Below are 23,298 nucleotides of genomic sequence, written 5' to 3'. Positions count from 1 at the left end.
CCCCAGCCACCTTGCTGACCTGTCTTCCCACACTCCTCCCCCTCCTTCAGTCTACTCCCTCTTGCTGTTCCTCAAATACACCCATTCCTGCTTCGGGGCAGGAATGACTGATCATAAATGATAATGGTTCAATGCCATTCTCCTTGGGATAGTTCCATGTAACAAGTCATTGGCTAAAGGGGAAGACTTCCAATAATGGACTAGTAAGCCATTGCAGAAGACTTTGGAGGGAGATTCTGAGGAGGAAGTAGCCCTCAGTGTTTCTCAAATCACACAGTTTAATTGGGGTATGATATGATTCAAATACAATTTCATAATTTTTAGAGGTTTCTTGGACTTTAGAACTAATTATCTTTCCCAGTTCTCTTTTCCCATTATTCTTTAACAGTCATAGATAATAACTTCTGCTTTTCCTTTTCATCTTGCCTTTAAAAGAAACCATTCAATCAACATAGTCTTTGGGTGGAGTTTTTAAAATGCAGAAGGTTTCAGAGACAAATATTTACCTCTGCAGGTACTAGAATGGTCAGTACCTAGAAGCCTTTCTCCTCTGTAAGCATTATCACCCGCTCAGATTCTCTCTGTATTGTCCCTTAGATTATGAAATGTGGCTCAGCGTCATCACAACTTTCCTTTCCTTCGTAGCAGGTGCTTGCTCAGGGCTGAAAGTGACGGTGCCCTCACACACCGTTCATGGCATCAGGGGTCAGGCCCTCTACCTCCCCGTGCATTATGGATTCCACACACCAGCATCAGACATCCAGATCATATGGCTGTTTGAGAGACCCCACACGATGCCCAAATACTTACTGGGCTCTGTGAACAAGTCTGTGGTTCCCGACTTGGAATACCAACACAAGTTCACCATGATGCCACCCAACGCATCTCTGCTCATCAACCCATTGCAGTTCACTGATGAAGGCAATTACATCGTGAAGGTCAACATTCAGGGAAATGGAACTCTCTCAGCTAGTCAGAAGATCCAAGTGACCGTTGATGGTGAGTCCACTATAAGTGACCTGGGCCACTGGGGAGCATGGCAGTTAGTAACAGCTCAGCTTTAGGTCCTGGCTCTGCAACTTTGGGCAGATTAATTAACCCTCAAAGCCTCAGTGTTTTCAGTTGCACAAACTACATTATGTACCTCATGAGGCTTTCTGAATATTAAATAAGACATGCATGTAAAGTATATGCATAGTGCCTAACAAAAGGTAATCAAGCAATAAGCAGAACTTACTCATTTGCCTGGAAACTATCAAGGATAAAGTTGCAGATAAAATACAATAAAGGATAAAATACAATAAGATGGAGGAAATTTTATTTTCTCAGTGTCAGAACACACCCTGGGAAGAGCCTATATTTGTCACATGAATAATTTTATTTGGATACACCATTTGGGGGAGGATGAGACTGGCTCAAGGACTGTACTTAAGTAACAATAGAAGTTGCTGGAAATATCCTCTGAGGGATTATGGAGTCGGCTAAATTTCAGACCTTTATTTCCCTTATTGAGGTATATAAGTAACATGCCTTAAATATACTATGTCCAAATCCCAACTTCTGATTTTTCCCCTTAAACCTGATTATTTAACAGGTTATAACTTAAAATTTCTTCCGTTTTAGTAAATACCAACTCCATTCCATCCGTTACTCAGGCCAAAACTTTGCTATCACCATTGACCCCTCTTTCATACCCCACATCCAGTCTACAAGTATTCACTGTCAGCTTTACCTTCAAAATACAGAGTTCAGTCACTTCTTATCACCCCCTCTGTCTGCTCTCTCAACCACACCACCAGCTCTGGCCTGGACTGTCCCTAATAGCCTGCTACCCAGTCTTCTCCTTCCTGCTCCCACCTCCTTCAGCTTTAAGCCCTCCAATGGCTTTCTGTCTCATTTAGAATAAGAGCCAGAGTACTAACAATATCTTATAAGGCCCCACATGATCCCTCCCTACATACCCAGCTTCTCTCTGACCCCATTTCCTATCTCCCTGATCCCTCACTCACTCTTTTCTGACCACGCTGGCCTGTTCTAGGAAAAGCTAGAACAGGCCAAACACATTTATACCTCAGGTCCTTTGTACTTACTATTCAATCTACCTAGTCTGCTTTTCTCCTAGGTGATAGCATGGTTCCCATGCCTATTTCGTTTAGGTCTCAGCCAATATGTCACTTTATCTGTGAAGGTTTTCCTGACCACCTTATAAAGTATAACTTCATTCCCCCAAACAGAAAGAGAGAGAGATTCCCCCAAATAGATATATATAGAGAGTTACTATCTGAGTTCTGCTTTGTTCTTTTCACAGCACTATTTCCACCTGGATGTATTATATATTTTTATTTGATTGTTGGGTCCATGGGAGCAGGAACTTTGTATTGTTTGCTAATTTGTCCTCAGTGCCTAAAAGCTGATGCTGGCCTTTAGTAGGCACTCAGTAAGTGTGTGTGAAGTAAATGAGTGGAGACCAGAGAGACTGAGAGGAACAAAGGCATAGGATGTGGAAGCAGATGCCTATAGAGCAACTATGAAAAGAGAAAAGGAGAAAATGTTCATGAAATTTTCCTGGGTAGTATCCCATCTCTCCCCAAAATGTAATGGATCATTCATTACATGTTAATATCTAGTAAAATCGGATCTATTTGGTGAAATGCAACTAAAAAGTCTTAATAGGGGTTTAGGACCTGTGTAAAATATTTTCCTGGGAAACTTCCACTTCTGAGTCACACTTTAAGGCAAGTATATGATCATAGCCTATTCTGATTGGTTCTCCCCATAGAAGACCTTAGATATTAACTTATTTGACTTATCCCATACCACATCTGTTTCCACACAGAGAGATATTTGAAACATAAGCTTTTCCTGTGTAATAAGCATAGACAACTCATTTTTCCTTTTAAATCATAATAATGTAAACAAAAGCTATTCCACATCCTTTATTCTTGCCAGAGACTCTAAAAGATTAAATTGAATGAACAAATTGGTTGTACCCATCTTAAGAGAAACTGGAGGCTTCAGAACTACTTTGGTCCTCTGTAAATTATTTCAGTTTCCTTTCTTATTTTTCATTTTCTCCTATATTCTCTGGGCTGAAGGACTGGGTCTCTTCATTCCCCAATGCACAGTTTTCCATGTAGGAAAACGAGTGCATGAGTCAAGAGGAATTTACCTTCAGAGATGCATCAACCCCAATTTAAAACTTGATAGGAAATTGAAATCCAAATATCTGAGCCAATCATTTCTCACTTACCTATCATCTCACTCTCTCTGTGATGGTTCATAGAAGGAGATTATTAAACATATCTTCCCAAAATGCTGGAGAGAAACATTGCCAGATATAAAGCCCTTTTTATTTTGTCACTGACTGCTGTGTAACTCTAGTCAAGTCACTGTTCTTTATCAAACAGAACCAAGAACCTCAAAGATTAACGAAGTTCGCTGCAGTTATTTGTGGATACTTACATAATTCCAACCCTTACCTAACAATTTTATAGTTAAAACTCAGGAAGGAAATATTTACTCATTCTTGGAGATTTGTTCATTTGACAAATAGCATCATGTGCCAGATTCATGAGACAAAACTATTTTCCTATTACTTGAAGTTCCAACAGGAATTACTATTGGATTTGTCTTTTATATCTCTAATGGGATGTAATCACAATAACACATTTTATCCTGTTTTCAAATTGAATCAGTGTTGAAATATAGGCTCTGGTTTGTAAAGTGGCTAACATAATGTTGCAATTGCACAGCAATTAAAACATATAAGTAATTCACTTACATAAAAATAAAAGTAAGCAGTGAAAATGTGATTCTCTAAAACTTTCCCTCAATATCCCACAAGTGTAATATATAAGAGTTTTATATTTTACAGATAGTGGATAAAAATTTAGGTTCACCTACCCTAAGCAGCCATTCTTGGGGCCTTAAGACAAATCAAGAAAGGAAAATGCCATGTAAACTTTGCCCGTGAGAATGTACCTTTATCGTGTGGGAAAAAGCACAATGAACAGGAAATAAGGAAGTTGGTGTTCTCTGAACTAACTGCATTATCTATAGAGTAAAGGTTTTCATTAGAAAATCCTTAAAGAGGGGACACTTGGCTGGCTCAGTGGGTTAAGCCGCTGCCTCCGGCTCAGGACATGATCTCAGGGTCCTGGGATCGAGCCCCACATCGGGCTGTCTGCTCAGCAGGGAGCCTGCTTCCCCCTCTCTCTCTGCCTGCCTATCTGCCTACTTGTGATCTCTCTATCTGTCAAATAAATAAATAAAATAAAATAAAATAAAGAAAATCCTTGAAGAGTACATTCCAGAATTTGGTTATCTCTGCAATAAATTGTATTTTTATATTTTTATCATTTTGCGTTTTCCATTAATTATTTTTTATTTTCTGAACTGTCTACATCTACAAAAATATAAAATTTTAGAATCATTTCCCCAAGATTTGATATTTGAAAGACCACACAGACTTGTATTATAATTCTGTAGTGGCAAAAACCATTTCTTTCTTTTTTGATACTGCAGATCCTGTAACAAAACCAGTGGTGTGGACCCAGCCTTCCTCTGGAGCTGTGGAGTATGTGGGGAACATGACCCTGACATGCCTCGTGGAGGGGGGCACCCGGCTGGTTTACCAGTGGCTAAAAAATGAAAGGCCTGTCCACACCAGCTCCACCACCTCCTTTTCTCTGCAAAACAGTACCCTTCATATTGCTCCAGTGACCAAAGAAGATATTGGGAATTACAGTTGCCTGGTGAAGAATCCTGTCAGTGAAATGGAAAGTGACATCATTATGCCTACCATATACTGTAAGTTTTTAACAAATATATATTCATGATGTTTCTTCTGGGAAGTTTATTATTTTTCATAGGTCCCATGACCTATGAAATATAACTAGTAGTATGACCCTGTTTCTTGAAGATCAAGGTGAGATACTGGCTGTGAGCCTTTCAGGATACATTTTCTGACTTGGTCCGTTGTGTGACCTTATATCCAGTGCAAGGTAGGAACCTCAATTTTAAGAAACAAAAGCCAATACAGAAGACACTTATTTATTTACTCTAAGATCAAAGAATTGGTGATCATAAACTGGGAGAGGGGATACTCTAGCTGACCACAGGGAGAAAGAATGTTCCTAGATTATGCATGGGTACTACATCCGCGGGCTGTCCTCTCTGCTCATTTTCTCAGCTCCATTTTTAGAGAAAACATAATTATTCTGCAGTAAGGTATTGAGGTTCCCAGAGGATCAGAAATTATTTCAGATCTCAATTTTCTTTGTTTTTTTTTCATTGTTGTTGCTGTTATTGTCATTTAATCTTATACACAGAGTTAAGTTCATCAAACTCTTCAATTTGTCATGTTATCATCCTAGCCCAAGCAGGATCCCTCTTTCTTTATCATATTATTTTTCCCAGTCCCCTCTACTTCATAGCACCACCTCTAATATGTTTAGTTTTGCAGTCTAATTTCGGCTTCACACAGGGTTTCTCAGTGTCCACATTAATGATATTTTGGGCTGGACAAATATTTGTTGTGGAGGCTGTCTTATGTATTATAGGATGTTTAATGGCATCCGTGGTCTCCCCACCTTCAATTGTGACAACTAAAAATGTCTCTGGATTTTGCTATATGTTCCCTGTTGTGAAGGTTGCAAAATCTCCCCTAGTTGAGAACCGATGACCTATCACATTGGGAAGTCTTCTCATCAGTTACTATGTAGCTTAAAGCATAGCCACAACAGCAGTGTAACAAAAAGCGTGAGGGATGGGGAAGGAAAAGTTCTCAACCCTGTGGCATGAGGGTAGAGGTTCCAGCTAGTTGAATCATTGGGCAGAATTAACTGTGTCTACTTACTGGTCACATATTATCTGTATAGTAATACGAGGAGAGGCTCCAAAACCTAGCGTTTAGGTTATAGGAGGTAGATAAACCTAAGTAGGAGATCTTTCTATCATTACCTATATGACCTTAAGAAATTCCTTGACCTTCCTGAGTCTCTTATATAAAATGGAGATAGTCAAGACTACCTCACCACATTGCTGTGGCTTGATAAGGTGTCTGAAAAATAGCCAATGACTGACACAAAGCAAACATTCAGTAAACAGAGGCTGTTTATATTATTGATTCTATTTTCTTCAATACAGAATTGATGGAGTCCTCTTGAGGAAGTTTTACTAACTTTTTGGAAAAAAGCACCAGCATATGTACAAAATGTAGGTTTTTCCAACTAGATAAAGCTCAGTAGTAAAACTGAGCTCCAGCATTGGGGCAGGAAGAGCAAATGCAGGGAGAGGAGTGAAATAGTATGATTCAGGTATTCAGTGAGGTTTGCTTGATCCAGCAAAATTAAGCCAAGAGAAATGGAATCATTGAATCTTGAAAGTGGAAGCTATCTTAGAGTTAAGCAGAAGTGAGAAAATGTACACAATAAAGTGTGTGAAATAGAATATCATAAATACCATAGGGAAGTATACAAAGAACTGTAATGGCTAGGAATAAGAACTCTGGAGCCAGAGGCCTGGGTTCAAATCCTAGATCTACTACCTTACTTCTTTGTGCCTCAGTTTCTTCATCCATATAATGGTGATAATACCATTATAATACCAAGTAAGACCTATTTCATAGAGTCACTGTAAGGATTAAATCTATTCCTATATGCAAATTGCTTAGAACAGCGACTGACCCATTGTAAGTACTCTACAACTATTAGCCATTATTATCACTATAATATTATGAGGCTTTGGAAATTGACGGAATTGAAGGAATACTTCTGGCTGGAGAGAACTGTTATTGTAGAAAGTAACATTTGAGATGAATCTTGAACAATGAGCATGACTGGGGCAAGTAACAATGTCTGGAAAAACCATTTAGGCAATGAGGACAGCAGGAACCCAAACCCAAAGCAGAGGTCAAAGTTTAGGCAAATGGTCCAGTTTAGTTAGTGTGAAGGATACAGCAAGGGATATAGTAGACTAGATGGTCAGATAGATATGTTTGAGTTAAATCATGGAGCGCTCAGAACCCCAGGCTTTATATGGTAAACCATGAGGAAAAATTATTTTTTAAACAAAGGTTCAAATAAAAAAAAGACTGGAGAATGGTTTGTAAGCTAAAATTTAGACATACCCATTCTAGGCTAAATCAAAAAATGTTTGTCAAGAGAACACATTTTCAATCATACAATCATACAATCATAGAATCATACATCATACAATCATAGAAATGGTATATATAGGAAAGGAAAAAAGGGAAGTAAGACATATTTTATTAAACCAATAATACAGAAAGGAAAAGTCACCATTTTTGAACTATATACAATGATTAAACATATTTAAAAGCAATTTGAGAATTTTTTTCTGAAAAGTATTATCCACATAGAAATAGAAAAAATATCATATACTGTATAAATCATTTTTAATGTAGGGGAACCAAAGAGGATTAACACCTAGTTCAACCTAGTCCAGAATTCATTGTCTCAAAGATGAACCATTCCCTTCATGTGTAAACAGAAGAAATTATATTAAAAATACCAAAGAAGGAGGAAATTACAGTTTTTCACCAAGAAATACCAAACACCACACACTGCAAGCAACTTACCTGAGATTTGTTACAGTCATTAATTACATTATGTTTAACAATGGCATTATTTTTATAGCAGAACTTTTAGCTATAGTTTTATATAATTTTATATTCAGATGACATTGTGAAAATATTCTGTCTGCCTTAATGCATAGGCTGAGAAATAAATTCACAAAGTAAGTATAAACTGTGCCTATCTGCATGACTAACTACTCCTGCAAGTAGCACAAGACCTAAGTATTGAAGTTATTCAAAGACAGTGAAAAAAAAAATGTGAGCAGGCAAAGTGAATCAAATCTAGGGCTATGTAGGTACATCTTTACGTTATTCTTTATTACTTGGTCTAAATGGTTTACATTCACATAGAAGGTACAAAATGCAAAACAAGTTATTAAAGCAGCCAGATATCATCTACTGAATATTAATCCTAAAGAACCGTCATTCAGTTTGGTGAGAGACAGCAGGAAGTGAGCTTGTGCTGAAACATTTCTTGTTAACTGATGTTCTTTTGTTTAAACCACATTAAATTCTAGTTAACATGTCATTTGGGGAGTGCAGTGGAGAGAAGAGTGGTTATGAGACTGAGCTGAAAACTGAGGCTGCCTGGGCTAAAGCCTTGGTTCTGCCATTAGCAGTATATGCAAGTGACTCCTGCCATTAGCAGTATATGCAAGTGACTCCTTTTTTGTGTGCAGCAGTGTCCTCATTCTCCTTATCTCCACTGTCCTTGGTATAAGGCTAGTAATACCTGTCTCAAGTTGGATGGGAAGGGTTAGGTGAGATTTTATGAGTAAAGAAATCAGTGAGTAGCACCTAGGAAGAGCTCAATGATCTTAGTTCTCCCCCTACCCCTTTTTTTCCTTTCTTGTTTTTTGTTTTTTTTTTCTTTTCCTGTGAGCCAAAATGATCCTGACATAATTGGGAACATGGCAGCAAGAAGTTATGGAAAGCCTGGATGATTTAGAAGATGCCTGCAAAGAGAAAACAGAAAGAATACCTTGAGAAGAACATTTTCTTTCCCAAACATTACCAGTGGTTAACATTATTTTGTTTACATGAAAATATTTTCTTTACGTCAGTTTTTTTTTTTTCTAAACATCTGTCTCTCCATCTATTTGCCTATCTTTAAACTCTAGCCATAGATTTAAATGAACAATTCCTGGGGGAAATTCCATAAACAATTACAGGCACATGAAAATATCATTTGCATCTTCAAATACCCTTTTATTTGGCTATATAGTTTATTTTAATCTGGAAAAGCGAGAATAAGACTTTTTTTTAAGATTTATTTATTTATTTATTTGAGAGGGAGAGTGCATGAGCCAGGGGAGGGACAGAGAAGCAGATTCCCCATGGAGCAGGGAGCCCAATGTGGGACTCATTCCCAGGACTCTGGGATCATGACCTGAGCCGAAGGCAGATGCTTAACCAGCTGAGCCACCTAGGTGCCCTTTTTTTTTTTTCTTTTTGTTTTTAGAGACTGAGAGGAAGTGTGCACATGTGTGTATGCACACACACCCACATGCACAAGAAGCAGGGGAGGGGAGGGGCAGAGAGAGAGAGAGAGAGAGAGAATCTTAAGCAGGCTCAATGCCTAGTCCAGAGCCCGATGCAGGGCTCAGTGTCACAACCCTGAAATCATATGACCTGACCTGAAATCAAGGGTCAAACACTTAACTGACTGAGCCACCCAGGCACCCCAAATTTTTCTTTTAACATGTACAAGTTCATGCCCCAAGCTCATTAATGTCATAGAATGTGGTGATACACAGGATGTAAAGAATAAAAATGAGGGAAAAACCTAATCATACCTATAAATATTATGCTTTAAATTCCAAAATCTTCTTTCTTATCCTGTATTATTTTAAAGAATGAAAACATCCCATCCAAATAAATTCAAACTTCACAGAATATGTCTTCTATTATGGACTAAACTTTTTTTCTTACATTCTTTTAGGCATAGTCTAGGGAAATCTCACAGAGAAAGGTCAGTCATGAGTAAGACTAATGGTAGATAGTAGGAAGAAGTACATTTGGAAAACTTACAAATGTATATTCTACTTACGCATTGTAAAAATAAATTATCTAGATGGTTTAACAATTACTACTCTTATTAAGTGGTAATTGTGAATATAGTATTATTAATTTACTTTCTTGACAGTTTTCATGTTCAAATGCAAAATTCTTCACTTAGTCAACAATCTCACCTTACTGACCTTCATTCATTCACTTATTCACTCATCCACTCATAGTTTGTTTAATTCAAAAATCAAACATCAGGGACGCCTGGGTGGCTCAGTTGGTTGGACGACTGCCTCTGGCTCAGGTCATGATCTCGGAGTCCCGGGATCGAGTCCCACATCGGGCTCCCAGCTCCATGGGGAGTCTGCTTCTCCCTCTGACCTTCTCCTCGCTCATGCTCTCTCTCACTGTCTCTCTCTCGAATAAATAAAATCTTAAAAAAAAAAAAAAATAAAAATAAAAATAAAAAAAAAATCAAACATCATGGTCTGAATTGTGCTAAACAATTATTACTTATCACATAATATATAGAAACACAACCTAGACTCACTAACTTTCTTTCCAGAATCATTAATTTTTACATTTTTCTTTCTATTGCTATTTTAGCCCTCTTTTATCATTTGTTTTTATTTTCTGTTCAGTTTGGTCTATTTGGGCTTACAATAAGTAAAATATATAATGTGAGGATTTGTCATTTATCTTTTCTGTTGATGTAGCATCAACATTTTTGCGATCTTTATCGTTCTATACAAACTGAGAATATATGCCTTGGTTTATGTTCCCACCTCTTTCTTCACTTGGCTACACCCTCGTCTTTCTTTATAGAATCATCTTTTCCAGAAATGCTCACCTACCCCAACCTTGTCTCAGCTCTTCAGTGTGACTAAGAGGTTCGCCGTGCTCCCATAGCACCTTTTCTCCTGGTACTCACTGCACTGGAGTCTTTCTACTCATAAGCCCTCTACCCCAAAATAGGAGCTCTGTGTTGTTCATCTTTGTATCCCTAGGGCAATACTTGACACGGATTAAGAACTCAAAACAGGTTTCTTGAACGTGACTAAAATGGAACAGATGATCTTTCTTCATATCCCTTTCAGATTCCAGCGTTACTTGATGATGCAAGTTTAAATTCCCACTGTAACAGCTTCTTAATTATAGTGCTTTGGCCTTTTGTTTTATTTTTTGTTTTTGTTTCTGATCTTTAGCAAAATTTCTCAATAAAAATGTCATATTCCAATATTCCCCCCATGGAGGTCCACATCGTAATTTAGAACTTCAGCATGAATCAACAGCTCTGTTTTCTTAAGGCACTCTTTCTGTTACAGCTTCCTCTATGAAAGCAGGAATTATTTTTTATTTTGGCAGGAAAAAGCTTAACAGAATCTATCAAGACTGGCCGTGTATGTATGAGGTTATGATGTCATAACCTAGTAATGGACTTGTTTGGAATATAATGTCAAGTCAGTAATTCAGACAGATACCTACTTGTAGTCCATGAAATGCATATGCCTTCCAGCTCTGTTGTAAATAATAACCCAGTAACCACTGCATTTTGTGTGCAACATATGGCACTGCTGCAGGGAAGTACTTTAAGTGATAAAAATTAAAGAAAAAAAAAAAAAAAGGTCATTCACAGTAAATACTTACCATCTGCTCCCAAGCAGGGTGGCAAGCAGCATCATGATGGAAATTTCGGTACTGTTCCCACCCAACCATAAATTGTTAAAGAGAACAGATGATATGTGATTTTACAAGTCACTTAGTAAACAGCCATTTCTGAGGCAAAGGGTTTATTCCTATTGGGAGTTCTCTGCCACAGGCAAGAAACTGAACCATAATCCAAAGTCAAAATAAAATTATCCTTCTGCTTTCATTTTCAATGTCAGAGGCCACACTGGTTGAATCACTCCAAATGTCTTCAATTGGATTGCCCATTCTCATGAATAATGTATTCGGCTGCACCTCAAAGTAAAAGATGGTCAGGCTGAAGTGCTAAAAAGGAAATAATATCATTGTGTAGTAAGAATAAAACATTGTAAGCAGTGGAGAGAGAGTGAGAGAAAGAGCAAAGGAAGGAAGGAAGGATGGAAGGGAGGGAAGGAGGGAGGAAGGAGATCTGTGTTTGTGTGAGAGAGAGAAGTATAGAAGATTGAAAGATCATACACAAATATGATTATTCATTCTTTGAATGGTAAAATTACAAATGAGTTTTCTTTCCATCTCTGTGATTCTCTGAATTTCCTGCAATAAACATGTATTTCTTATATAATGAGATAAAGAATGTTACATTTTAAGAAATCATATCAGAAGCAAGGAATTTAAATGCTTCAAGGTGTTAGGCTCCAAAAACTAGGAGAAATGTTTGTATGGGGGCTGGGAAAGTTTGAGAGGTTTTGAAGCTAACTCTGAAGAACTAGATATACCATGTAATTAAGACAGAGGAGAAAACTTTACGCCAATCATGAAACCCAACAAATGGGGAAGTAGCAAAATCAAAATATGTGTACATATAGGGAAGATAAGCCGAGAGTCCTTTCTTTAAAAGCATGTTTTATTTTAAACTAGAACAATATTATTAAATCAGATAATCAACCTTATTCACCAAATTTGACTGTGATTGTGGGTTTCCTTTACAAATTGAGCCCATTTACCAAAATGAACGAATTACTACTTTTGACAATACTCTATTATGTTCCAGGGTCCTAAGGCAATTCCAATGGAGGAGTTCTCAAAAAAGTTTTGAGTAATGTCAGCACACTGAACGGAATATTACTCATTTTTATGTGTGTCAAATTATCAAGCAATTTGTTTTTATAGTCACATTCTGTAAACCCTGAAAGCCAATGAAGACAGACTTAAACTGAATGGGTGTATTTTTATAACTACACTACACTTGTTTAATCAGTGCTCACAGAAAAGCCCTCTCAGACTTTAGTTTTTGTGCACAGACCTGGGTATCTTGTTCCAAACTTTAGTTGATTCCTCTTCTTGGTTTCCTACCATGTGAATCATAACCGGTACTTACCAGTTGGTGGTCTTTGCTTCTTTAATATTCTGCCAATGCCGACAACTTGAAGACCCTGCTGCTGCATGGGGCTTGGGAGAACAGCCACAAGAATCATTTCTGTGATACTTGGATTCTCCCATAATGCCTAGGACAATATTTATGCACAGTAACATCTCAGTATTTATTTTGGTGGAGTGAGTGAAAACAACTCTTCATTCCCATTACATAAACTACTATTTAGTGGAATTCAGAATAAGGGGGTTCCACTTAGCCACAGTTCTGAAAGAGTGGTTTTCCCCAGAGATTGTATCATAGCCTGAAATGAGAGAGCCATATAATGGGGTTCTAGTATAGCTAGTACAGTGTTGGAAAGGGCATTCGTTTCTCTTCCTTTAATCTTCCATCTCCAGTTCCTGATTACTTCAAATTTGAAGATACTAATGTCTTTATTTGCCTTTTGAAATCAGGATCATCTCACATGTACATATTAACGTTAATCTGTAGCTTCCCTGCAGATGTTTATGTCTTTAGGAAGCAAATATGTGTAAAGTTTGTGTTCCCTAGCTAAATATAATTTATTGTTTTGCATCTTTAGTTTCTGTTTTATCTTAGGAAATGTGTTTCCCCAACAGTACATTGGTCAGAAAATACTGACATCAAAGAGAACCACTCTGGGAATCTGAAAATTTAAGGTTGGCTTCCCAGTATCCAAAATAGCTTTAGCATGGTATCAGTCATTCAAAGGTATTTCAAAGGGAGAAGGAACTTTGGTGACCATTCATTTAGTCAACTTTTTTGTAGCAAAGGTGAGGAAAGTGAGACCTAAAAGTTTAAATGACTTCTGAAGAATACTTAACTAATTATTGGCAAAATCAGGATTTAACATAGTGATAACTGATAATGACTACTGTGTAATCATTACATCATATTATTCCCTATAATGAGAGATAAATAGTACTTCTTTAAAAAATAAAATCAGAACCTTTGAGATCAGGTTATTACTGAGCAAACCATCCATTGCCTTTTCCATGTTATTAATTCCTTGAGAGTAGGAACTGTATCTTATGTATTTTTTCTCTCTTGTATTAAATATATTGTCTAATAGTATCTCTCAAATAAGAATTTGTTGACTGATTACTTGATTAACTGAGTACAGAATTCATATATAATGAGATAATTTTAACTTATTGTAGAGCTAATACTATAGTTACACAACAAGAAACTGTTCTGATATATATTTGGGGGGCAGTAATGTGAATGATCAAATGCATATATTTTAGAGTTCCAGCTCTGCTATTAAAAACTTTGGACCATGGGAAAATTAATTTTTAAATGTCACTTCCTACATCTTATAATGGGAATAATAACATCTACCTTATGTGGTTGCTTTGAAAATTAAATGCAGTTGTCTGTGTAAGTACTTAAAGTGCTTTCATATGGAGGGTAGCCAATAGATGTTGGTGATGATCAGCTGAAAACTGAGTACAATCATATTTAAGCCTTAAAGTTTTTAGAATATAAGCCAGGATTTAGACTGAACAAGATAGACTTTATCTAGCTGGGAAATTTTTCCATCTCTGTCTTTATTTTCTGAAGAAAGCAATGGGAAATATGTCTTCATCTACAGGCAATTTGGTGCCATACACATAGCAAAATGCCACAAGAAAATTGCAGTAAGGAAAAACACTATGGGATATCCATGATTAGTTTATTGGTGATCAATGAATATTTGTTTTGGGGGGGATTTTGGTTTTTTTTAAGATTTTATTTATTGGACAGAGAGAAAGAGATCACAAGTAGGCAGAGCAGCAGGCAGAGAGAGAGGGGAAGCAGGCTCCCCGCTGAGCAGACAGCCAGATGCCCTGAGCCAAAGGCAGAGGCTTAACCCACTGAGCCACCCAGGTGTCCCAATCAATGAATATTTGTTAATGATAATGAAGATGTATTTTTTCCAAAGAGGACTCTAAGCTTGGTTTGCAGGGAAAATTTTTTTAAATTCTTTCATTGCTAATATGTCATGAAAATATGGGACACTTCTGTATCTATTTGCATAAATCTGTGCTCCATGTGAAACTATATTTTGTAAATATTTGCATGACCTCCCTTAGAACTAAAAAGAAAAATAGATAATACTCAAAGTATGGTTGTTAATGAGAAAATAATGGCCATAATCTATTTCTAATATGCTTTCAAGTACAATTATGGTTTCAGAAAGATGGTACTTGTCTAACACAATTACAGATTTATCAATACATTAATTACTCAAAAGCTTAGCATACATGCTGGAGGGAAGAGGGGTGGAGGGATGGGGTAACTTGGTGATGGACATTGGGGAGGGTGTGTGTTGTAATGAGCACTAGTATTACATAAGACTGATGAATCACAACAAATAATACATTATATGTTAATTAATTGAATGTAAATTTTTTTTAAAGTGATGATAAAAAAAATCTTAGCACACGGTTATGATGGCAGTGTCTTTAATATTACATACTAAGTTTCAAGGCTTTCACTCTCAGATAAGTTCAGCCACATCTCAAATAATTTCCATTGTCATGGATATCAGAATAACACATTTCTAGGTCCTCATGATTTATTGGGAATCTAAATGAGTACCTATTTGCCCAAGTTTAACTTGAAGACTTTCATGGAAAGTAAAATGCTGCTGAGCTCTCCCAAACTCTATAACTATGTTGTGATTATTTATGCCATCCCTTTATTTCTTTTTTTAATCAATGCAGATGGACCTTATGGACTTCGAGTTAATTCTGACAAAGGGCTAAAAGTAGGGGAAGTGTTCACTGTTGACATTGGAGAGGCCATCTTATTTTATTGTTCTGCTGATTCTTATCCCCCCAATACCTATTCCTGGATCCGGAGGACTGACAATACAACATATGTCATTAAGCACGGGCCTCGCTTGGAAGTTGCATCTGAGAAGGTAGCCCAGAAGACAACTGACTATATGTGCTGTGCTTACAACAATGTAACTGGACGGCGAGATGAAGCTCATTTCACAGTCATCATCACTTCTGTAGGTAAGATCCTTTTGGCAAGGATCCCAAGGAAACACAAATTCAAGCTGGCCTTGCTATAGCCCTATTTTATACCTGTGTGGAAGAGAAAAAACTACTGTGGATTGTTGATAAACTCTGAGAAACTCTCTTTCCTGAGTTAACGAATCCATGGCTTCTATGAGTCAAAGAAAGAAAACCCAAAATAGAATGGAAAGAGAATTCAGTCGCTAACTCTGAGGGACTATGAACAAAAAGAGAATTCAGTAAATGACTTAAATATGAATTTATGCTTTCCTGATTTTAAAATCAGGAATAGAAGAGAAGCAGGCTACTCATTTAACCTGGTTTGTATTTGCTATTGTGTTAGCTCAGGTGACTAAATCTCCATGACTTGGAAATCTGGTTTTCCTACTAATTTGACTCCTCTTCTCACTGTCCTTCATGGACCTCCCTTCCTCTTTCATCATTTAAACTCCTGAAATATGGAAATTCTCAAAAGGAGTCTCAACACCTTGGAAACTGTAACATTTTCTAAGTCTGTGATGTTTGACATTCTCTAGAAATCATCTGATTTTTCAGAAAGCTCATCAATCCACAACAAGTTAAGTGTCACTACCTAAAAATGTATGTCCACCAAATTCCCTTCCTTTTGAGCCTTCTCTTTTCTCTCTATGGTATAATTTTATTTTCCTATATGATTTCATTCACACCCATGGTTTCATGTAACACTGGTGCATCCCAAATCTGTATCTTTAAAGCTCTAAAACTCTATACCCTGTTGCCTTCTGGGTGTCTCTAATTTGAAATGCCAGAGGCAGCATGTAAGTCAAGCATATCAAAAGTGAACCATCGGGGCGCCTGGGTGGCTCAGTGGGTTAAAGCCTCTGCCTTCGGCTCGGGTCATGATCCTAATGTCCTGGGATCGAGCCCCGCATCGGGCTCTCTGCTCATCAGGGAGCCTGCTTCTTCCTTTCTCTCTGCCTGCCTCTCTGCCTGTCAAATAAATAAAATCTTAAAAAAAAAAAAAAAAAGTGAACCATCTTCTTCCCCTCCAAATTACAATTCTTTCTGTATTCCATATTTAGGTGAATGGCCTCACTGTCTACCAACCTGAACCAGATAGCTAAATGCCACTCCAGACCCCTTTCTCTTGCTTATTACCCTGTCCAACATCCAGTCACCAAGTTTATACATTCTCCTTCCTTTCTACCTCTCAAAACCCATTCTTCTCTCCTTCTTTCTTAAATTTCTTCTCCTCTTCCTATCCCTTCCCCTCTCCCTGTTTTCCTCTTCATCCCCCTCTTCCACCTTGTCCTCATCCTCCACCTTTTTCTCCTTTTTCTGCTTTTTCTTGCTAGTATCAAGTTCTTCCTGGACTCAGCTTTGCATACAAAGACAAGTCAGTATCCGCCTGGAGAATACCTGAGAGCAGGTTTAGAGTGGTAGCTAGGTGCCTATTAGTGGTACAGGGGCAAATGTGCAAAAAGTACCACCCATCAATACTTTCTCCATTGATATCTTCTCTTTCTCTGTCTTTATAGCCCTAGTGCCTAGATCGGGGCCCATAATATAGAGAGAGTTAATATGTTTTATTGAATAAGTGAAGTAAGAATAAGTGAAGTAAGAATCCTTGTAATTCTTAGGGCTTAATTTTTTAATATGTGGCCCCTGGGCCTTGTGTATCAAAATCACCTGGGGAGGTCTAATGTATTTTCGTTAAGATACCTCGGACCTATTGGGTCAGGATCTTGAAGGCAGGATCTAGGAATCTCAATATTTAACAGGCATAAGTGTGGTAATTACATGTTTAAGGTGGTTTTTTGTTTTGTTTTGCTCCTCTCTAGTCTTTTGAACCTATTATGAGACTGACGCGCTACCTACTGCGCTAACGAGGCACCTCTTTTGAACCTATTAAAAAGCCACCAAGAATTGTAAGAATATAACAAACTACAAATTGACAAAGACATATATAAGGAATCCTCCCAGTATTCCTTAAAATTGAGAGTATTCATGTTTGTGAAGTCATCTGAATATATTGGAATTTATATAATGGAACAATGAGGTTTTGGTTTGTTTTTTTTTTAATATGAAGAAAATACCACACTCTCTAGAAAGTGCTATTCGAGGGTGTCTGGGTGGCTCAGTCGGTAAAGTGTCTGACTTCACCTCAGGTCACAATCCCAGGGTCCTGGGATTGAGCCCTGTGTTGCACTCTCTGCAAATCAGGGAGTCTGTTTCTCCTTCTCCCTCTGTGCCCCAGTCGTGCTCGGTCTCTCTTTCTCTCTCTCTCAAATAAATAAAACCTTAAGAAAAAAAAAGTGCTATCCAACAGAACTTTTTTCAATGAAGGAAATATTTGATATCTGCACTAGCCAATATGGTAGCCACTACCTTCATCTGGCTTTTGAGCACTGAAATTTAGCTATGCAACTGAGGGACTGAATTTATTTTATTAATTTTAATTTAAATTAAATAGCCACATGTGTCTAGTAGCTACCATACTGGACAATGCATCTCTGGAATTTTTACCTGAATTCTGTCATTTGGGCAATAGATACTATATTACCCTTATTGTTCCCCAAAGCATATATGTGTTTAGGGTGCTATAAATCAGACACTCATTTAATTCATTATTTAGCACCTCTTATGGGCCAAATACTGGGGTAAGTATTGAGAATGCCAATTGAAAAAAAAATTCCTGCTAACAAAATGATCACAACCTACTATGGGTAGCAGGCATGTCAAAGGTGCATCCTTTGCTTTCTATTATAATAAATTTTTAATAGGTTTAACCAGCTTTTTACTTCAGCAGCTAACCAAACCATAATTTTAAAGCAAGCCATAATTAAGCATATAAAATAATTTAGTAGCAATCTGGTTGTCATGTTAGACTTGTTCCTCATGCTCATTGCTAATGAAAACATGGCTACAATATGTACTTGTATATCACATTGAAACCTTTCACACTGCCTGAACTTTCCCCATTAATATTTAGCCAAAGCATTTTCATAATATCAGAAGCCCCCAATATTTGATTAAGATCTTATTACCAAAGCCCAAAGACAGCTACAGTCTTTAATTCAATTAATTGCCTTTTGCAAAATATAAAAAAACCTGTTTGACCTGTACAAAGACCAGGTATTTGTTATTATAGTAAATAAGAAGAGCAGGTGCTTATTTTTCAGAGGGATTCAGAGTTGTCAACATTAGTGACCTCTTTGTGGTTTTTAGAGCTATTTTTCAACCCCCGTATGTCCACAGAACCTTAACTCAAACAGCAGGAAATGGCAAAGTAAATGAGTAGTATGTCTTAAGTATCTGATTTCTTAAAAGTTTTCCAAATTAATGAATCTCTGCAATGGAGATGAAGTGTATAATAACCTATGGTGAAAAAATGAACATCACCAACTGAGCACTGACTGACCATCCACTCTAATAAGCGAGCAATCTATATTAAGATCAGTGGAAATGGGGGGCAGCGCCTGGGTGGCTCAGTGAATTAAGCCTCTGCCTTCAGCTCAGGTCATGATCTTAGGGTCTTGGGATCCAGGCCTGCATCGGGCTCTCTACTCAGCTGGGAGCCTGCTTCTCTGCCTGCCTCTCTGCCTACTTGTAATCTCTCTGTCAAGTAAATTTTTTTTTTTAATCTTAAAAAAAAAAAAATATCAGTGGAAATGGGGCACTTGGGTGGCTCAGTTGGTTGAGCATCTGCCTTCAGGTCAGGTCATGGTCCCAGGTCCTGGGATTGAGCCTCATGTCGTTGGGCTCCCTGTTCAGCAGAGTCTGCTCCTCCCTCTGCCTCTCCACCCCACATGCTCTCTCTTTCTCAAATAAATAAATGAAATCTTTAAAAAAAAAAAAAAAAAAAAAGATTGGTGGAGAATTTGAAATAATTTTGAGGGATAAATACCTGTCTTTAAGAAATTTTCAAAACTAAGTTGTGTTTGATGTAACCAGAGTCCAGTAGTAAGAAATAGAGGAGCTTCTTTGTTTTTACTGAGGCAAATGATGTGGCCAACCAAAAAGTCTCAGCAATGAGCTGTAGAGGGCAACAAAGGAGCCAGAGATGACTCCAAGATCACAAATATGGAAAGAAAATAAGATCAGGATATAATGAAGTTTTATTAGGTACCTGTGGTTGGGAGAGGAAGGCTAGAGAAGATGATGATTGTCTCCAATATCTGGGTAAGACTCAACCAGATGGTGCCTTCCACCTCATGGGTTATGATTCACAACTAATTTGAAATATTAATTGACCTTTCTATCTCAGTGGAGATACACTAAAGAAAACAGAGATAATGGGCAAGGTCACACAGCTAGTAAGTGATAAAATAATATCTGAATTCACATCCCTTGTTTTAATCACTATATAAACTACCTCCTTTGACATTCTTGATTGAGAATATCAACAAGACTATGGTCTTTCTAAAAGATAGATCACATATATAGGATAGTGTGTATTTTTTCACCCCCTTAACTAATTTTGTGCTGGATACAAAGAGATACTCTAGTTTATCCATGACACATGTATGCTTTCATATTAATGGGAAATTATGAAACCTGTAACTAAAATCATATCTAGAATATAAGTTTCAAGGAAAAACTAGCAATTCAAATAATCAATTGCCACTTGTATTTTGAAAAAAATCAATGATTTTATTTTTTTGATTAAGGACTTCCTTGAAAGCAGGTGTCCATGCTTTAAATTTTAGTGGGGTCTAGATCACTACTGTAACATGCCATATACAGAAAATGAAAATATTTATGATCAGGATTCAAGTGTTCACATTTAATGAAGACATTCAAATATATAAATTATGGAGTTCCCAAGAGCCACATGGCTGTGGTTTGAGATTTAGATATAATAGAAATGTCTTGAATTTGCACATGATCCTGAGAAATCTATCATTTTTATATTTCTATTGTACATCTTCTCATATAGAAGACAAAAAGAAAATGACCCAAAGCAGGAAAATAAATTGACTAATTTCTTCTATTTAGAAATTTCTCCTGTTTAAGGTCTTAAGGAGCTGTATTTCATTTTGGGCCACTGGAAAAAATGGCTGAGAAAAACCTACAGCCCTGACATCCACACCCTAAGAACTTAGGTGACATCCCCATGAGCACCTAGCACAGAATAACAGTGTCTGTCTGGTGGGGCCTTGGAGGAATATGGAAATAGCACACCCCCAATATGGTACTTTCATCTCCACAGGGACATGAACCAGCTACCATAATCAGCACACAGATTGAATGGTAGAGATCTCAGAACTCCATTCTGATCTAGGAATAGATGTGCAGACTGGTAGCATATGGCTGTCCTGTTCTGGGTGCAGTCTCTCAAACAGCAGGGCTGTGATACCATGGATACCACACCTCCTGCCCATATTTGCACTTAATATGTTATTTCATTTTATTTGTTTGCCTAAGGAGGGGGCAAATAGCATTTGCACTAGGGCTTTGGTAAATGAGTCAGTCATATTTAAATAATGAAGAGAATAGCATGCTATGTGCTAAACAGTAGAAAACTGTCTGAAAGAAAGAACGGGACTCCTGCCGGTGTCCAGAACCGCATTGAGAATTCCTATACATTCTCCGTAGCAATAGGATCAGAATTTCCCTGCTGCCATATATTTTTTTAAAGATTTTTATTTATTTATTTGACAGAGAGAGATCACAAGTAGGCAGAGAGGCAGGCAGAGAGAGAGGAGGAAGCAGGCTCCCCGCTGAGCAGAGAGCCCAATGTGGGGCTCGATCCCAGGACCCTGGGACCATGACCTGAGCCGAAGGCAGAGGCTTTAACCCACTGAGCCACCCAGGCACCCTCCTGCTGCCATATTTTTAAGTTGGAGCCTGGAAGTCCATCTCTCCAAAATACACTTGCCTAGAGCTGAGACTGAAGCAGCTGTGCCCCTTGATTTGATCCTTGACTATTTGGCTTTTTTTTTTTATTTTGTGAAAGGGTACAAATTTTATGTTCTGAGACAGAGAATCAATGTTGAGAGGAGAGACTTAGAATGCTCTAGAGAAGAAGGGGGCCTAAGAGGGAAGATCATTTGTTCTTAGAAAAAAGATTACCCTTATTCCTCATTCTCCAGGAAAAGGATGATTGGTTTTGCCATAACCAAGGTTTGGGGGTACAGACACTGGTCACTAAAGGGTGTTTCTCTGATGTAGGGCTAACAGGGGCCAAGGGGAAAAGAGACAAGAAAGCAATGAGGAAGGAGTCTTGAAGAGATAAGGAAGTAGGGGTGCCTGGCTGGCTCAGTCAGTGGAGGATGCAACTCTTGATCTCAGGGTATGGCTTTGAGTCCCATGTTGGATATGGAGACTACTTAAAAATAATTAATTAGTTAATTAGAGAGATAAGGAAGTAATGGTAAAAGGAATAAGCAAGATCTTCTGTAGGACAGAATGTGCAAATTCAATCATTTTAGGAAACACCAACCAAAAGGGACAAAAGCTGGGGTGCTTGGGTAGCTAGTTGTTAAGCATCTGCCCTCAGCTCCGGTCTTGATCCCAGGGTCCTGGGACTCCCTACTCAGTGGGAAGCCTGCTTCTCCCTCTGCCATTCCCCCTGCTTGTGTTCCCTGTCTTGCTGTTTCTCTCTCTGTCAAATAAATAAATAAAATCTTTTAAAAGCTGGGGGGGCAAAAAGTTAAAAATGGAGGAGAGGCAAGAAGATGTCTTATTAAAATGGAAGATGTCCAATCATTGCATGGTAAATCAACAGCTGAGCCTCAGAATCACAGAAGTGCCTGGCGAAGAGCTGATGTATGCAGGAGTGTAACTTCACCATTAGAGTGAGAAGTACTTGGAAGTAATCATTATTAGCATATTTTCAGGCTTAAGGGGGAAAAACAAATGAGACTATACCAAAATGCTTTTCTGTAGTTTTTCTCATGGTAAAGTACATAGCAGAAACTTGGCAAGAATAAATTAGCACTGGATACTTTATCTTTTAAGATTTTATTTATTTATTTGTCAGAGAGAGAGCGAGAGCGAGCACAGGCAGACAGAGTGGCAGGCAGAGGCAGAGAGCGAAGCAGGCTCCCTGCTGAGCAAGGAGCCCGATGTGGGACTCGTTCTCAGGATGCTCTCAGGGATCATGACCTGAGCCGAAGGCAGCCGCTTAACCAACTGAGCCACCCAGGCATCCCATCACTGGATACTTTTTTGAGGAGCTGGGAATTTTAGTGAAGGCACTCTATCAGGAAGTGAAAGAGCTAAAACACACCAAGTGTGGTGTCAGAAAAAGTTAGAGGTAAAACTGGATAAATAGGAGCCTACCTGTATTACAAAACCATTCTCTGACCATGAGTTAACAGGAAAAAATTGAACTTGCAGTAGGAAAAAAACCTATGTTCTATCTTAGTTTTATGACTTACTGACTATGGCAAATACTTTAGTTTCTCCGAGACTTATTTCTTTGTCTATACCTAGTAAATGTTACTTTAATTTTTTTGAATTATTTACATTATTACTGATATGATACATCTATAGCAAATAAGTGGAAAACAAATATACATTTTGTTTTATATACATATAATGCTTATACATTTAATTGTGCATATCTGAAAATTGGCTAGTTTTGATTTTAATATTGGATATTTACTTGCTAAAAGTGGTGTCCGAACCATATACTATATCTTAAATTATGCCACTTTGTT

The 23,298-nt window shown here is 37.8% G+C and overlaps 1 protein-coding gene across 3 annotated transcripts in view; it reads left to right on the top strand.

Moving 5' to 3' along the window:
• Positions 1-23,298, top strand: part of LOC111147439 (HEPACAM family member 2) — a 40,557-nt gene that overhangs the window by 6,967 nt on the left and 10,292 nt on the right. For 2 of the 3 annotated variants that reach the window (XM_022503446.1, XM_022503448.1), the window contains exons 1-3: positions 606-999; positions 4,525-4,809; positions 15,353-15,649. In XM_022503446.1, coding sequence (XP_022359154.1) covers positions 606-999; positions 4,525-4,809; positions 15,353-15,649 — 976 coding nt within the window. Of the gene's footprint in view, positions 1-605; positions 1,000-4,524; positions 4,810-15,352; positions 15,650-23,298 lie in introns of those variants that run through there. The other variant, XM_022503447.1, reaches the window with a different exon arrangement.

Source organism: Enhydra lutris, unplaced genomic scaffold, assembly GCF_002288905.1.
Source record: "Enhydra lutris kenyoni isolate GAN:26980312 unplaced genomic scaffold, ASM228890v2 scaffoldscaffold16, whole genome shotgun sequence".
Classification (NCBI taxonomy): domain Eukaryota; kingdom Metazoa; phylum Chordata; class Mammalia; order Carnivora; family Mustelidae; genus Enhydra; species Enhydra lutris.
The sequence above is the reverse complement of the archived record's forward strand: the minus strand, read 5'-3'. Positions and strand labels throughout refer to the sequence as shown.